General features: G+C 39.8%; 1 protein-coding gene across 1 annotated transcript; it reads right to left on the bottom strand.

Moving 5' to 3' along the window:
- Window positions 1–2053: 2053 nt before the first annotated feature.
- LOC121949227 (kelch-like protein 9) lies at window positions 2054–15858 on the bottom strand. The gene is made up of 11 exons (XM_042494855.2): window positions 15694–15858; window positions 13536–13592; window positions 12546–12679; window positions 12223–12398; window positions 11658–11790; window positions 10948–11144; window positions 10681–10756; window positions 9286–9843; window positions 8675–8854; window positions 7438–7551; window positions 2054–3253 (listed from the first exon to the last, which is right to left on the bottom strand). Exons 2-11 carry the CDS (start codon window positions 13538–13540, stop codon window positions 2757–2759), a joined length of 2070 nt encoding a protein of 689 aa, XP_042350789.2. The 5' UTR covers window positions 13541–13592; window positions 15694–15858; the 3' UTR covers window positions 2054–2756.
- Between the last annotated feature and the right edge of the window lie 1631 nt (window positions 15859–17489).

Raw genomic sequence — 17489 nt, 5'->3', positions numbered from 1 at the left:
ATCAAACATTTATCCAACCATGTTTGTGCATCTCTGTTGGATCTGTGCTCTAATTGACTCAGTTTTATATGGAAAAATGTGGCTTTTAAGAATTAGTTACAAGCTTAATTGGGGAATTTCCAGTTGAAGTTAAAGTTCAAAATCATAATAAAAATATGCTGTCAGGCTCACATCTCATGACTTGGCACCACCCACCTCCGATATCATGAACATAGTTTATGAGCCACATTTTGGAGTTCATGAGCCACATTTTGGAGTTCATGAGCCACATTTTGGAGTTTGACACTTCATCTCAGGTCGTGCGTCATCATGGACAACAGTCATACAGTTCAGCATTAGCAGGATAAAGTTATTGTTGTTTTTGGTCTATTTCTGACATGCATGCATGACCTGTGTGACGGATTTTGAGGCCTCTGAAAATATCAAACCATGACCACGAGCAGCGCACAAGTCATACGTTTGTTCAGAATCATTTTTCTCTCATAGTGTCCTATTTGATCATCACTCAAGTAAAACATTTATCTACATGCACCAGTGAGCTCTGTCCCACCACAGCCTGAAAAGAGGAAAATCCAGACTGCACTCAATAATTCAGCCTGTTCTCATTCCTAACTCATAAAATGGCGCTGCTTTGACAGTGCTTTTGGCTTAAGTTTGTGACACCAAAAGACCCCTTTTGCATGTGCATGAAATGCTGCTGGACGGTGTCAAATGAGAGCGCAGATCGATGGCCGTGTTATTATTTATCATTATTATTGCAGTGTCCGCATGAAATGTGGCAGGATTTGCATCAGGTTTAACTGCTGACAGTTATGACGTAATACAAAGAGTATGAGGGTGCAAGGGCGGTGCATGGATCCTACAAACCGCAGGCTTTCATCCAGGAGTTCAGTGTTTGCTTTCCTTCTGAATGTGATGTTTATTTCTACCCCTTAACATGTGCGTCTTTCGACTTGTCCTAACAATCGTTCCAACATGTGCATTTGTTGACGTCCTGGCGTTGGTTGCCATGTACTTGTGTTGTCTAAACATAACCACGTGCCCCATCATCCCACCATAAGCATTTGTTGACATCAAGGTTATGCCATCCCAGAATGTAAACAGCAGATGAGAAGGTTACATAAAACGTAATTAATAGATGTCCACTGCAAAGTAGAAACATCTGGCGAGTTGGGATGAGAATGTGTTGAATAATTCATCAAGTCGAATAAGCATAAATTAGATCATTTCAAATACATTTCAAGGAGTATTTTGATCCTCTCCTGCTACATTTTTTCCAGCACTGATGGTGTTAACCTTGCAGATCACAAAAATTGTCCAATGGCCAGTCTGAGTCTGGTTAACCATATGTTTTGTTTGATACACAGGCCCCAGGATCTAACAAATCGCCAGAAAAAATGTCGGCATTGTACGAATCTGCAAAAATGGATGCATTACACACGTCGTTATTATGTAGCAGATACATTGAAACCTTACATTTCAACATCGCTGTGGTTAACGGTTCATGTTTAGACACAAAAACCACTTATGGTTAGGAAAAGATCTTCGTGGCTTAAAATACCCACTTTTCATTACACCGACAGAACACGCAGCAATATTTCATTAAAAAAACAAACAAACAAACAAAAAAAACACCCAGTTTGTTGTTTGTTGGACTTTTGCAGGCATTTTGCCTTTGTGGCACGACATCCACCATCACCTCTACTTCTCTGATAATAAAATCAGCTGATGTACGACACTGTAGAAACTTAAATATGATACTTATGAAACATACAAATGTAAAGTATCAGTGGTTTTTTTAAAATGTCCAATACCGACATTTTCTTCTGCTGTCTGGGCTGCAATGTTTGTGGTCCTTGGTGTAGCAGTTGATATCACAGCTGTCTGTTGTCTTATCTGGAAGGCGAAGGATGAAGTCCCAAGGACGCTTTCATCGTCATCCACTTGGATCAGATGCAATAAAGAGTCTATGTGTGCGTGTGTATTTGTTAATATGTTTGTGCCTGTGCAAGTTTTCTTGTGTGGCCTTAATTGACAGTGAACAATGTGACGATTGTGTTCAACATTTTATTTTATTTTCATAACTCTGCATATATATAAACATACAAAACATAACAAATCAAGCATTTCTGTACATATGTGTTGAATCTCTGCTTTGATGGGCTCACTTTTATTTGGAAAATCATGGCTTTCTGTGGTTTTTACAAGCCTAATTAACAGATTTTCCAAGAAGAATTTCCAATTTAAGTTCCTTAATGACATTTTGCCATCCGTGTGTGACACAAAGAGTTCGGCTGACAGTCAACTGAGAGCCACAGTGTTAACAGGATAAAGGATCATTGTTTTTGGTCTATTTGGTCTATTCTACAGGGTTAATCTGATTGCTTTTAGTCACTTTGACCTGCTAAAAATAAATACTTAGTTTCCAATTGATCAAAGCCAATTTGAGATGGAGTTTGGGTCTGATCTTTCATTGATATTTATATTGCTAAAACTGAGGAGTGAGAGACCAATGAGTGAGGGAGGACAAATGCTACATCGCTCACACTAAGTGCAAGGACATGAAAAAGCATTAAGGTTATAAACAGATGAAGAACTTTCAAACTGTTGAATGCTAATGTTAGCTTTGCACCTGCTTCTGCTTACAGCCCACGCTGTTTCCTGTTTTGCCTTTTTTTCACCGCAGCATGCAGCTTAATTTTGTCATGCCAATTCTGGTCTGACAGAGTCAGAAAGCCCCCTTCTTTGGTGCAGTATCAGCTCTTAGCCGTTGGCAGCGGACAGTCCTGTATCTGAGCCTCGTCCACTGACCCCTCTGGCAGATGAACGGTCATCGTACAGGCACGAATCCCCCCCAGAGGCTCCAGCACGTTGAACACTCTGTCCCACACATCCTGCTCTGGATCGTACCGCTGCACAATGTCAACCATGCACCTGCTGTTCCACGAGTATCCTCCCACCACGTAAATGTGCCCGTTAAACACCGTCACGCCGACGTCGCTCTGGCCCCGTGACATTGGTGCCACCACTGTCCACTGGTCCGTGTCTGGGCTGTAGTATTCGCAGCCCAGGACGTCGTCGTAGTCACTGCTGCCTCGGAAGTGATTCCCGCCCATGACGTAGAGTCTGTCGCCTACGGTGCACATGCAGTGCAGGCCGCGGAGCTCCATCATGTCGGCACGACGACTCCACTTGTCGGCAGTGGGATCGTAACACCACAGCTCCTTCTGGAAGGTGTCACGAGTAATGCCACCTGTGTGGCGATAGATAAATAACAGTATGTTACAAATAATCCTTAAAAAAATATCATACATGTGTTTCACTAAAAGAGGAAAATGTTTACACTTAATCATGTCGTAAATATTAATGTTTTCCATTTTTGAAAAGTGTAGGGTTGCAGCTGATTCCGGCCACAGTACTAAATGGTGTGAGGATCATTTTGTAATGCAAGGAATAATTATTATTTTTGCAAATGAGTTGTAATTTTAAAGCGGCTCAAAAACTCATAAAACTTTGCAATTGCATCAGAATTGTTTTACATACACACACACACAAATAAAAGTGGGTATGCACATTAAACATCTCAAGAATTAAAAAAAAAAGTCTCTTGGAGCTGTACTACAAATCCAAGGGGAATTTTGAATATTCTGTGCAATTATTATTATTATTATTATTATTATTATTATTATTATTATTATTGATAACTGTTTTTGCCCTTTACAGGGGTCATACTTTAAGGGACTCTTACAGATTTAACCTGATCAACCTCCAATTTGGTCTGTCTTATCTAAAGACATTTACAACAAGAATTTTTTACCCAAGAAAACTTTGTTCTCAGGAGGATGAGAAAATATAAGTGTATGTGGGAGAGTCTGTGGTAATGGTCAAGTTGTTTTCGGTGGCCAACAGACGTGCCACACGTGAACACACTTCCTTGCATGTAGGAAGTACACAATATATCCAATACTGTGTTGCTCGCGGGTGGGAATCAGTTGCATGAAGTACAGGAGCTCACACAAATTGACTTCTCAAGGAAATATAGTCCAGCATTTAGCAACCTACAGGGAGACAAGTATATTTCTCAGAAGCAGGCAGAACAAAGTAAATTAAACACGACTGACACTAAAAATGAGGCCAGGAACAGTCTCATGTCGAGTTGTGTAAGTATGTCAGGCAGTTATTTGTGTTAAAATGGTGTAGACATAACATGCTGATAAGCTAAATGCTCGCTGGTTTGTATTCTAAATCTTTCTCTCTTGTAGTGATCCACAGTTGCACATAACATGAAATGACAGATATAAAAAAATACAACTTTTAAATTTCCATGCAGTTTTAAACATTTCACTTATTGCTCAAGTCTGTATTTATTGTTTAGTTTATGCTGAGCCTGAGTTTTATTTCAAAAACTGGCAGGTGTAATGAAATAAATATACGATGTATATATACAAAATGTGGTGTTAAAGTACTAATTTATAGCTTTTGAGAGTTGTTGGTTTTAATTTGTCGCTTTGTACTATGACCCACTTTAACCTCAGGTCTGTTTATGTTTCCTGCTTCTCAGTCCTACATGTGAAACTTGTGTTTCGGCTCACAAAAGCGGGTTTCCTGTCCAAGGTTGCTTAGAAACCTGCCTGATATCAGGCTGAGAGTGGTACATGAGAGTTTGCTGCTTAACAGGAAGTGGTTTCAAATCCGCCAGCCATGCAAGCTTTGTCAATAATTCATTTTGTCGAAATTGAACTGTTTTTTTGTTTTGGTTATAAATGATCCTAACAAAAAACAGCTTTAAATGCAATTAAAAATGATATACTCAAAGATCCCTTCACAGCTCCAAGTCCTACAGCAGACTGAGCTGTTCAGACTCCAAACTGACGGCAGACATACCTGCTAGTTTCAAGTTATTTATTATCAATTGCACAAGCGGTTGTTGTGAATGAAAATCTCAGGGTCTCAGGCTCCCAGGCTTATTGCAGGGGGTCAAGACAAAACATCATTATTAATTATCATTTGAAGTATTTGTCTTGTACACACACAAGGACACATAGGCGACACTACACACACTCCTGCCAATACTCCCTGTTGACAGGCATTTTACGCAGCTGCTTGGTATTAGTCCGAGTGTAAGTGTACACGGATTTTACAAAATATCTCCGTCCACACTAGAAAAAACATCTCTTAAGGCTCCACTCGCTACAAAGTTAGAAAAGTATACAGACTACCGTTACCTTTTCGAAAACACTTATTGGAGATCTCGTAACTGTTGGTTCGTTAAACATAAAGATGAAGAAATTGAAAGATATGAATGACTCGTGAAAGTTTTCCTTCCACTCCTCATCAACAACAATTTCACTCTTAAATGTTTACCACCATTATTGGGTTGATGCTGAAATGGACCAAATGTCCCTGGGCGCAGCAGACACCGCTGGAGTAGTTTTGCAGCAGTTCGCAACTTGCAAAAAAAGCAGAGACAACCAAGACAGACACTCTTTATTATTTACCAGGCTGTCAAGGCAGCAAATTAGACACCCTCCGTCGTTTACTTTCCACAATAAAAGACCAAGACTCAGGGCATTTTGCTGAGAAGCAACCAAACAGAAGCAGCTTTCACAAGACAACGGTGTATTTTCAGAGCTCACCATGAGCTTTTTAGCTTTGCTCACTGATCTCTGAGCCCTTCAGGTCCTTATTTGTTCTGACTCTGTGCAGCACTGAGTGAACACCTATGTGTCCACAGACCGTGACATTGTTTATCCTTCATTTCTGGATTTCGGTAACGTCAGCAGAATCTCAATTAGATCTTAATGCTGATAGGTTATCACAACATAGTGTCACGTGAAATTCCTGCTCAAGTTGAAAAATTTCAACTTGTGCGATGGACACAAAGACGCAAAATACATGTTTTCTCTAAGATCCCACTGTGTCCAATGTGTCCATCTCGCAAGTAAATTCAACTGGCGTGAATTTACTTGTATGTTGACTTGCTTTGTGTCCACATCACGTTTGGTGTGAACACACCGTAATGACTACTTTACGCTTAAACTTATTGTGTGTTCACACCAAACATGCGTGGAAAGTGAACATAGGGTGTGTAATTTGCTGCTGTGACAGTCTGATAACTAGTGTTAGTGTCTTGGTTGTCTCTGCTTCAGGGCACGGAGCCTGCGTGTTTACATCCAAATTTCTCTTGTATTTCACTGCAAACCACGTTAGCCGTTAGCTGCCTCTCCTAGCTACCGCAGGCACAACCACAGCTGTTGAGGGTGAAGTTTTGCGAGTTGCAAACTGCTCCAAAACTATTCCAGCTGCCGTATATGTGTGAGTAATGCAGTAATGAATTTTTTTTTTATGGCGTTTTGGCACAGCATCACGCAGTACTAAAAAATATGACAAATTGGTAGTCTTCCATTGTGCAACAATGCAACAGTGAGCATGCATGTATTTGAGGAAATGACATTGTTTCCCAAACACTAAGTTGTAAGTACATGTCCACAGAGAAAACTCTAACTGGGGTTTTGAAAAATATTCACCTTAGAAAGTGTTTTCAAAAATCTGTTTTAGTGATGTTAAACTCCCTTTTATACCTTTTTTAAAATCTTCATAGGTGCAGACAGGGTAAGGTAAGTAAGCCCAGAGTTATGATTTATGATTTGATCACAAAGTGAAGGTGTCAACAGGCTCATAGCAGGTTAAGGTAACAGAAGCTCACATATAAAAGTACAAAGCAAGAAAGAAACAGAGTGAAACAACTGATTAAATATCTGCAGAGCTGCTGAAAAAAGTGGGAACAGGTGTGTAGATGGGTGGGGCAGTCAGGTGATGGGGGGGGTGCCTGCAAATATTGTATATCAGACTGTTTTATGCATCAGGAGTCCCAAACACTTAAAAAAAGTTTGTTTGAACAACGACTGTCCTCTCTCAGTAATAAAGGCAGAAGTTGTATGATGTGGTAAGACAGCTGTAAGAAAAAAAAAAAAAACGTACTGCGGATGTGAGGTTGGATAATCGAGCATGCAGAGCATGTGTCATCAACAGTGCTGACTATGTGTCAAAGTTGCGTCCCCCCGAGAGCTTGCAATGTTGGTTTCGTTTGACCACGAAGGCAAGCTTTCTGTGAGGGCAAACATGACCATGACCTTTCCTTTACCACTTAGTTCTTGCTAAACTTAACCAGACATGAATCGTGCAGGTAGCAGAACAAAAAAATGGTCATTTGAGTCATTTCTGAAACAGTCGCAGCGGTAGTGTAGGAAAGTTTTGTTTTGTTGTTTCGGTATGAAGACCTCATACAGTTAATCTATTGTGCCTAGTTTTGGGTGTGTCTGCAATAAAAGCAACACATTTGCACTTATTTCAATCTTCTTGATAAATGACAAAGGATCAAGAGACTGGAGAATCAGACATAGTTTGAGCTGTGTCTTGAACAGTGCTTTCTCTTACCCGAGATGTACATGAGGTCCCCGTGGACTGTCCCAGCATGTCCATAGTGAGGCTCCACCATGTTGGTCACAAATGTCCACTCATTTTTCTTCAGGTTGTAGCACTCCACCGTGTCTGCAGGTGACGAAAAATATTTAAGAAAAGTTTAACTTTATTTGAGCATCAAGTCTAATTTCATTCCTGTCGTCAGAATTTTTTTTTGACATTGTACATTTTTACAAACCACAGATAAGTTATATTTGCGCATTACTATGTAGCAAATAACTTGAAACTTTAGGTTTCCATAACACTGTGGTTAACATTTGGCTAGGTTTAGGCACAAAAACCACTTGGTTACACTCAAGAAAAGATTGTGTTATGCTTTCGGCTAAATCCTGGCTAAAAAGGCAGCAATGTCTCGGAAGAAAAACGGCAGATTTTCATGTCTTACAAAGTCACATGAAACACAGCAATAACTCGCTAAAACACAACCGGTTGCGTTGTTTGTTTGTCTTTAACTGTGAGGTGCAGTTTAGCAGGCATCTCACCTAGCTATCACCCCCCCCCAGGCCCTGATGACAAAGTCAGCTCATAAACTACATCACTTTGGAAACAATGATATGATATGAAACAAACAAATGTAGCATATCTGTAGTTTGAAGAAACGTACAATGCCAACATTGTTTTTCTGACCACTTGGCTGTGATATGATAAGTTGTGGTGTATTCCAAAATGTCTTATCTAATGTTTTACCCAACCAAATTTACATACACATACATGTACATTACTTGTAGTTTTGCTGTTATGTTGGGTTGCATAACATAGTGAAGTACATATGATACTGTATATTTGTGGTTTGCAGTAATGTACAATGCCAACATTATCCTCTGAACACTGGGCTGTGTGGAGAGGCAGAACAAATTGGCCATAATACAATGTAAAAACCCATTATGATATCATGTGACAACAATTTAGCTTTACATTATTTTTTAAAAATGTATCTGCATTAAAATACAGATATCTGTTGACAGAGATTTACCAAAGTGATGCCTTAAGAGGCTCATTGTCATCTGGCGATATTCAGGATTGCCAAACAGCAGACAGACAGTGTGTGCATTTAGCAGCTAAAGAGACAGATATTCCATTAAGAGTTGGTGGAGACCAAAACAGAGCTAAAAGTGAGAGTGAATATAGGTCCCACATTTATCAGGCTGCCAGGAACACAACAGCTATTGTAGGGCAAGAATTAGCAGCTCACCGATCTCTCCTGAGGCGTTCCTTCCTCCGACTGCAAACAGTTTCCCCTTCAGAGCGCTCAGGTGGAAGAAAGTCCTCTTCTCGTTGAGTGAAGCAATCTGAAGCCATTTGTCGAAGCGCGGGTCGTAGCGGTAGGCGCTGTCTATGGCCGTCTTACCTTTGGTGTCATAAGTGCTCTGGCCTGAGACGTCAACAAGACTCAGCGTTAGAAAGTGAATAAAGTGGAGGACAAATTATAGCGAGTCAGTAATTTTTTTGGAAAAGCGTTCAGTTATACTTTGAGTCTGAATGATGCATGATGACCAATTGTGTAACCTCCAAAGGTTAAGCTTAACTCTTGTTAGATTAGTTTAGGTCCATGGTTCATATCAACAAACGAATAAGAGCTTTCAATCACACTTATACTGGGCTCCTACTATTCTGTAGTTGCATGGACAATGATTGACATTTTAGGTGCCTCTATATGGTGTTTTATATGTGTGTAAAAACAACAAACAAACAAAAAGTGACCTCAAGAAAGAGTTTAAAAAAATCCTACATATTTTTAATTTTTTTCCAGAAAAATAATTTAAAAAATTATAATTACAAGAATTATAGATATACTTCTCTGACCTCCAACAATGAAGAGGAAGCCGCCGAGCAGAGCCACCCCATGCTGGTAACGCGGCACCTCCATGGGCCTGAGCGCTCTCCAGTGGCCCGTCTTTTCATCATACAGCCTCAGCTCCCGGCTCACCACCAACTGCTGTCGCATCACACCGCCCAAAGCCAGAATGTGGGTGTCGTCTGAGCGTATTTGTGTCCGCTCGGTCTGCAGAGATGGCTGCATGAAAGGCATCATCTGGTAGTTGCTGGCCTCCAGAAGGAGGTTGACACAGGCCGTCTCAGAGCGCATCATGGAGTCTCCTCCCTCTTCGTCGTCCTGGGAGATCTGTATCAGCTCACTGGGGCTCATCAGCGGGAAGCGAATGTTGCGCATCAAAGCATAGACGGAGGAGTGGTGAATGGGGATGTTGTGTTCCAGCCATCCTCTGGCGATGTGGTAGAGCTCCATCTCAGAAAAACCCTTCAGGGAGTTGTTGGCGAGGGCGTTGGCCATGCTGGTTTCAGACAGCTGCAGGTAGCGGCCGCACTCCACCAACGCCGAGAGGTTCTGGCTCACAAACTCACCTACATTTGATACAACAAAGAAGATCAACGATGATTGTCATGATCAGCTAGTTTATCTTAGTTTCTGAACCAAATGGATGCCCAAAATAAAAATCTTTAGTTTCGTGTAGGATTTGGGAGAAGTTTCAACTGGGTGCAATCTGCAGCCCTCACCAGTAGATGCCCCCGAAAAAACCCTAAATAATACTTAAGAATGGAAAAGTCGGTTTAATCTTTTTAAACCTGAGCGTTGTTATGATTTGTTTTAAAAACTTAGAGGGCAACTTAACCAGGGGATGGACAAAAAATTGCGATCTGTTAAAATATTACAAGAAAATTACCTAAAATTAAGCACAAAAAGATGGGAAAAATAAACAAGAACATCTCCTGGAAAAGTATTGGAAAAAAGGTATTTATTATGTTATTTTTTTAACAAAATTGTAATTATAAAATTATAATAATTATGACTATAGGTTTCTGGATACTTAAAACAGTTTTTAGGTAAAAAAGAAAAAAAAAAATCTTGAAAATTTGTGGGACATTTCTTGCCAAGTTAGTCATTACTTTTTTTTGTTAAAAAATAGAAACAAAAAAATCACACCGATTTTGCTCACTTTTCAAAGGATCAAAGCTTGTGAAAGGCATCTGTAAGCAACACAAGAAAACTGATGTTGATCTAGGGTTCAAAGGGTTATATAATGAAGTGACAGACTGGTTTTGGGATTGTTGAGTGTCTGAAGAGTTGGAAAAGTGTAACACAGAAGCTCTGATCACACCTTTCACCTCATTTAAGTATTTATAAAGAAGAAAGAAATGAAATGAATGAAAAAAAGATTATTTTTTTTTTACTGTGCTCACCTATATTCAGCTGAACATCCTCCAGGAGCAGGTCTGTGGCGATACGCTCCACTTCCACACAGTTATCAATAGTGATCTGCATTTAAAAACACCACATAAAGGGAATAAAGTCATATGATTAAAAAGAATGATTGTCTTTTGTACAGTGACACTGAGAGAGAGGGCATTTAAGGGCAGTAAAACACCCAGAGGGATCTGACAGCTTAATGAGCGAGACCTCCTTTTATAGCTGCAGCTGAATTTATGCATCATCATAAATTTTCTCACCTCGCTGCTCAGAAGCTGATTGCAGAAGCTCAGGACGGGCATGACCTGCAAGAAGTTTGCAGCCTCCAGCGTGTCCTGGAGATTACCCATGTCGAGGCTGACTTTGGATGTGTAAATGAAGTCTATTATGTTCTTTAACCCAGACTTAGTAACCCCATGCAGCTTGATCTCTCTCATCTCCTGCTCCCTCATGCCTCCTGCACAAGGACAAAACAAAGTACAAAGACAAAAGGTGAACGATGATCTTGCATCATCGCAGAAGATGTGTCTTATGGTGGTGTGATGACAAACTGCACAGTCAGCAAGACACAAAGACGCAGCTGAGGCTGTCGAGCCTGCTGTGAGGATAATAAAGGTACTGTAGTTAATTATGTTGCCAAAGATAACAACTGTGAAGCTGGAAGTTCAATGCAGAAGTGATTTAAGTTCTTCCTCTTTCTTTTACTATTCATGAATGTTTGTTTTATAATGAAAGTATAAGTAGTGGCACCCTGATAGCAATAAATGTGTTGGTTTTTTAAACACAACAATGTCTGAATTTAAAAGAAAAAAACATAAAAAAAACCCTTCTTTTTGTGGCATGATTCCCAGTGGAAACACAGTAACAGGTCCCACTTTCTGTTGTGTTAGGCTGCATTACATAGTGGAGTATTACACCATGTCTTGAGCTCAAAAGTTCATTCTCCACCTGATTAAACAAGAAGTTTCACCTGTGAACATTGCCTTGAAATAGTCACTGGATGAAGCCATGATGACTCTGTGGACGGGGAAAGTCTCTTTGCTGTCTCCAGGAACCAAAATGACATCACAGAGAGTCTCGTCTGCCCGAAAAGCATCAAAGCCCTGCAAGAAAAACAATGATTTTTTATGTATGAAGGCGCCACTGAAATGGACAATTATTTCACAGAGTGTTTGCAGATATTAAATAAAATGATAATGATGAATAGCTTGACATGTTAGACAGTTTGTGAAAAATTGGATTTTAAAGATGTTTTTTTACCTTTTGTTTGGTGCAAGATAAATTATTCAAAAAAGAAATAAAATACACCTCGTAACAGGAGACAACATGTAATCAGCCACTGTTAGGTAAAAAAATGATAAACTGGTGAAAAAGCTATACATCAACTGTACATTCAGGGCCAGAGTACAACTCCACCCTGAACTGATGATTAGGGTGACGGGGCATCTCCCACCAACTCCAAAGATTTAAGAAATAATTTTCTTCTGTGTTTGTGCCCCAAAATAAGTTATTATTAATAAGTGACAATTATATACCTGCAACACGGCTGCTCCATGCAGAGAGCTACTGAACACCTTGGCTAGTGGCCGAGGGGGAAGTTTGGGCTTTGTGGCTTTGTCTGGGCGTTTAGGTGGCATTTCTACAGGAGGGGGGAGAGGAGCTGGAGCCGGAGCTGGAGGTGGAGCAGGAGCTGGTGGAGAAGCACGGTCATCTGTTGAGAACAGATATGAACAGATGAGGAGAGTCATCATGATGCTGTTGTTGCTGCAGGTGAAGAAAACTGCTGGGTCCTGATAAGTTTTGTCAGATTGAGTATAACTGTGTGAATAGAAATCAAGGAGCCAGTAAACTCACACACCTTGTCTGTCAGGTGGAGCAGGAAGTCTCTCCGGCTGAGCTGGAGGTCTCGGAGGATCCCTGGACTGATGCCTGCTGCCCAGGCGAGACAACCTGCGGCTCAGCCTCCCCGGCCCGCTGTCATCTCCACTTCCCCTGCAGAGGAGGATACTTATATATTATACTTTACTGACTCAGTTTTGAATCCACAACAAACTGACACTAGAATTTCTTTGCAGTGCAATCTGAATGTGTGAATAATAGCAGCAGACTGAACAAATAAGTATTATAAACAGTTTTCAGTTTTGTCTCTCAATACTTCCTCTTGGATTGTGTACAAACACCACTTTCTTCAGGTAATTGCAGACCTTAACTACATACATGGTCTAAAGTCTGACTTTTATTATCAGTAATTTATAGCTTTTGATTAATGGAGTTTGTTTCTTGGAAGGAACCCTGTAGCTCACAAAAGTCAGTTATCTGTTTTTTTATTGTGTGTCCTGTGATCTGAAAAGGAGGAAGTGTTTTCATGTGAACCACTTCTGCTTAAAGCTGTTTCCTGACACGCTGCCCACATACAGTAAGACCAGGTGGAATTTAAAGTATAGTAGAAAATACTGAAAGGAAGAAACATTACAACGAACTACATAATGTACATTATGTAAAAAAATAATTTACCTTTTATCCACCTGACATGGGAGTTTTTAGCTTGTTTTCCAGTCAGATAGTGCCATGAAGAATTGTTAGTTTTTCTGTTTGAATTTACTGTGTGTCCTGCTGGGATAATCTTAGCTGAGTGTTTTTGTGCATATAACCACACGCTAACCAGAAAATAATTTAATCGTAAAGTTTTGACGTTTTCAATACATAATAACATACAAATGCAATGTATCTGTGCTTTGCAGAAACGTAATGAGTTACTAGTGTTAGACAAAGGTGTTGGAATATGATGGGAAAAAAGGTGCAATATCACTGAAATGTAAATATACTGAAGTCCAAGAAAACACATTACCCCATTTCATTGGCCTCTTCTGGTTGAAGACGCTGGTTGTTACGCTGGTTAGACTTCCTACATGGACACAAAATAAAAGCTTCAATGACAGAAATAGATTTTATGAGTGAAGCAGTATTATTTTTTAGGGTAGAGAGTTTAATGTTTGCACCCCAGAAGAAGGCATCAACAGGAAATGTTCATCCAGGTTTATGCAAAACATACATTTTTCTGTAATAATGCTAATCTTTGACACTATTTTTATGTCTCTCTCAACTGGTAGGTCATATTTATCTTAGAGTTTATTTATTTTGTTCATTTTACAGAGTTATTTACCTTGATTTGATGGTATCTTTTTCACAGTGTGATAATATACAGTATATGCGTTTGAAGTGGCCTTGCTGTTGGCAGACAGTAAAAATGACTCTAAACTTGACTTTAGACCTTTTCTAAATCTTTTTAGCAAAACTGTCAAACCTTTTATCAAACAAACAGCATTTATCTTTCTTAATATGTTTGACAAACTTCGTGGGCAGTGAAACGTCTGAGGTTTTGTTTCCTGCACAGTGAAGCATTTATTTCCGATACATTTCCGTTTGTGTGTTTTTCATCAGAGTGAATCAGTCATATCAGTGGGTTTGTGTTTTTTTTTAAACAGCAAACAGCTGACATATGGCACAGCTTGCTTACAGGGCGCCAAATCTGAGGCAACTTTAGAAAAGGGAACCTGTGTCCGTTATCAAGTGTCTAACTACTAGTGAATTGGTGATGAGCAAGACTTCAATTTAGAAATAGCAACTTATTCAGACTTAGAACGTTTGAATTTATAGTTAACTTGACAGGGTTTTTTTGGAAGTGGCTGTGGCTCAGGAGGTATAGCAGGTCTTCTACTAACTGGAAGGTTGCCATTTTGATCCTCCAGTCAACATGTTTAAGTATCCTTGGACAAGATACTGAACCACAAATTGCATCGGTGTATGATTGTGCATGAATGTTAAACTGAGAAGCAGGTAGCACCTTGTACAGTAGCCTCGGCCACCAGTGTGTGAATGTGTGTGTGTAAACAGGTGAATGTGACTTGTTGTGTGAAAGCGCTTTAAATGGTCAAATGACTAGACAAGCGCCTCACAGGTGCAAGCCATTTTTTGTTTTGTTACATAAAAAAGACCATATTATAAAGGATTGTGGTAGAATGAGTATTCTTGTGGTACCACCATCTTTGAAAGGCAGAATAAGGAACTTTTTGGGTTTTCCATGTTTTGTATTTATCATGACAAAAAAGAGCCTCATATGCGTGCTAATAAGCAACTAGTTCATGGTGAGTATGTGTACCTTAATATGTGTACCATACCATACATCTAAAAATCCTGCACACTATATATTCTTTATATAGACATGTATACTGGAAATGTATATACTGTATACAACCACCAACTCCATATATATTATGTAAACATATATCTAAATATATCTAGAACTGTTTCCCTTTGTATTTCTTTTGTCTACAGCTTTGATAATCAACTTACAGCCCACAGGACAAATCTGGCCCTTGATAGGGTGCCAGTTGCCCCCAGTGAAAATAAATTGATTCACTCTGGGATTTTCTTGTACTTTCAAGGTAAATAAGGTGCCAGAATGCAGAAAGAGCATCAAAACAGAACTTGTTAAAAACAAAAAACAAAAAAAAAAGTGCTACTGGAGGACCCCTGGGCAAAGCATGTTGAGTATCCCTGGTCCACAGAGAACCTGACTCAAGACATTTGGTCACTGTTGCTTTTTTATATACAAACCTGTTTTTCACCTACTTATTTTAGTTTATTTTACCTTTTACCCTTTCCAGTGTTGTTGTCCTTTGTTTTTCACTGTATTTCTTTTTTCTAGCTTCCTGTAAATTGTTCTGTGTGTAAATACACTGAAAGCAACTTAAAACTGCAGTCAACTGCATACTTGACCATTAAAGCTGAGCGGACAGGTGTATTTGTGAAAGGACACATTAACTCATCACAAATACTTACAAAACATAATTAAAGTGAGTGAAATGAAATTCAGCCTAAATGTACCTCCCTGTACCGCTGAAACAGTCCTACAGATAAATCTATGGTGCTTTACTCTCATGTACTGTCCCTGCTGTTTCCTCACATGGATCCACACCTAAAACAAACACCTGTGGGTGACCTACCTGGAAGAAATCCTCCTCAGCAGACTGGACCCGAGGCCTCCCTCCAGCCTGCTTGTCTACCCAAAACTCTGAGAGGAACGCTGAGCAGAAGACGTCTGCTGCAGTGGAAGCAGCTGGTTGGAGAGTCAAAGCGTCGAAGCGAGCATCAATGTTTCTTTGCCTGAACCGAGACCTCAGTGACTTCCTGTGCTACTTCTCTTTCTCACTGTTTGCGCTTTCTTACATCTCCCCACCCCAGTGTGACAAGCAGCAGAAAGTGCCAAAATCTGTTCTCTAAAGTTTTGAATTGAGCGTATATGCACACAAGCAGGCCGTTGATTGCCTACACACATAAGACAAGTATGAAGAACCCAAATGCAGAAGTGTGTCGTCTAACATCAATTATTCTTACACTTAATGGTATTTTTTATGTCTTTTGCTGTATAAAAGATAAAAACATCCCAATCCAATGCAAAGACAACATGCTAAATGGTCTTTTGGCCTTTAAAAGTGGCAGTTTGTCGTTCGTGGGAATCTGAACTGATGCTAAAACAGTGTAGAGCCATAGATCAGTGTTTAAAAACACATCTTTTCCCTCTTACCTGTAGCGCCATTTATCAGTCTAGATTGTTTTGGTGTGAGTTACTGAGTGTCGGAGATATCTGCTGTAGAGATGTCTGCCACTCGGTTTGTGGTGCTCACAATCTGAGCAAAAAAATGAATAAATCAATAAAATTTAAAAATTGAATTTTGTTTTTGAAAAACTCAGCAGCAATGTCTCTTGACCTGGTTACTCAAAATAATCCACGAACCTTGTTGTGAACAGTTTCATGTTAGATCAGTTTCATTTCTGCCGAACTACACCCAACATCTGTGTCGGCGCGCAAAAGTGTGGATCTACTACTAGCTTACCGAGCATCACCGAGCTAGCTATTTTTACAGCTCAGCTGAGGAGGGCACGATTAGTGCATACGCCTCACACTATCACAAGCACTAACCTCTCGTCAACATATCCTCATAGATCGGTTCATAAGATATCTACGGAATTAGCACCCCACGAATGATGTCATGTTTGGTACTTCACAGAAAATTACACAGGTCAGCTTTAGGCAAGTTACATAGATGAGGTTTTGGAAAAGAAACATGGCTACGGGTCGTCATGTTAAATACTCAAACGTAAAGTTACGATTAGGTCTCGGCATACTAAAGTTAAATAGGTTAGGATAAAGAAACGAAACGTGGTTGGGCATCATAAAGTTATGTGCTTAATAATGTAAGTTGTGTAGGTTAGATTTAGGGAAAGAAGTATGGTGATGACATACTGTTAAATAACTCACTTAGTTTCACATGGTACTGAACACTGGTTATATATTAATTGTGGTGCAGTATTTTTGTCGGTATATGAGCGAGCACTGCAACAACCTGAATAGATGCACACTTCAGTCTGTGCGATGATACGGATGGCAGGTGTAGTTCAGTAGAAAGAAATGTAGTTCCTACATGAAACTACTCACAACAAGGTCTGTGGGTTATCTTGAGTAACTGGGTCATGATTTCTGGAAAGAGACATTGCTGTTGAGTTTTTCAAATGCATTTTTGGCATTTTGAGCACCACAAGCCGGGTGCCTTTTAGTTCCATTGTATTGGAAAGAGGGCAGACATCTCCACGACTGATACCTCAAACACACGCCAACTCTTGGAAAGAGGAAAGAGGAAAAATGTGTATTTTTGATTTTGGGGTGAGTCCCTTTAAGAATAAAGCTGGGAAACAAAAACAAAAGACAGACTTCTGCTCCACAACTATGTCTGTTTGTATC

The sequence above is a fragment of the Plectropomus leopardus genome, chromosome 10 (genome assembly GCF_026936395.1).
Source record: "Plectropomus leopardus strain MGB_pleo_1.0 chromosome 10, ASM2693639v1, whole genome shotgun sequence".
NCBI lineage: Eukaryota > Metazoa > Chordata > Actinopteri > Perciformes > Serranidae > Plectropomus > Plectropomus leopardus.
This window is presented reverse-complemented; position numbering and strand designations above follow the sequence as displayed.

What these genes read in the sequence shown, in the direction of transcription:
- LOC121949227 (XM_042494855.2), bottom strand. An exon ending in TTTCAAGGCAATGTTCACAG is followed by an intron (nt 11,145 to 11,657) that starts GTGAAACTTCTT and finishes GTCCTTGTGCAG; the next exon opens with GAGGCATGAGGGAGCAGGAG. An exon ending in CTTCCTCTTCATTGTTGGAG is followed by an intron (nt 8,855 to 9,285) that starts GTCAGAGAAGTA and finishes TTGACGTCTCAG; the next exon opens with GCCAGAGCACTTATGACACC.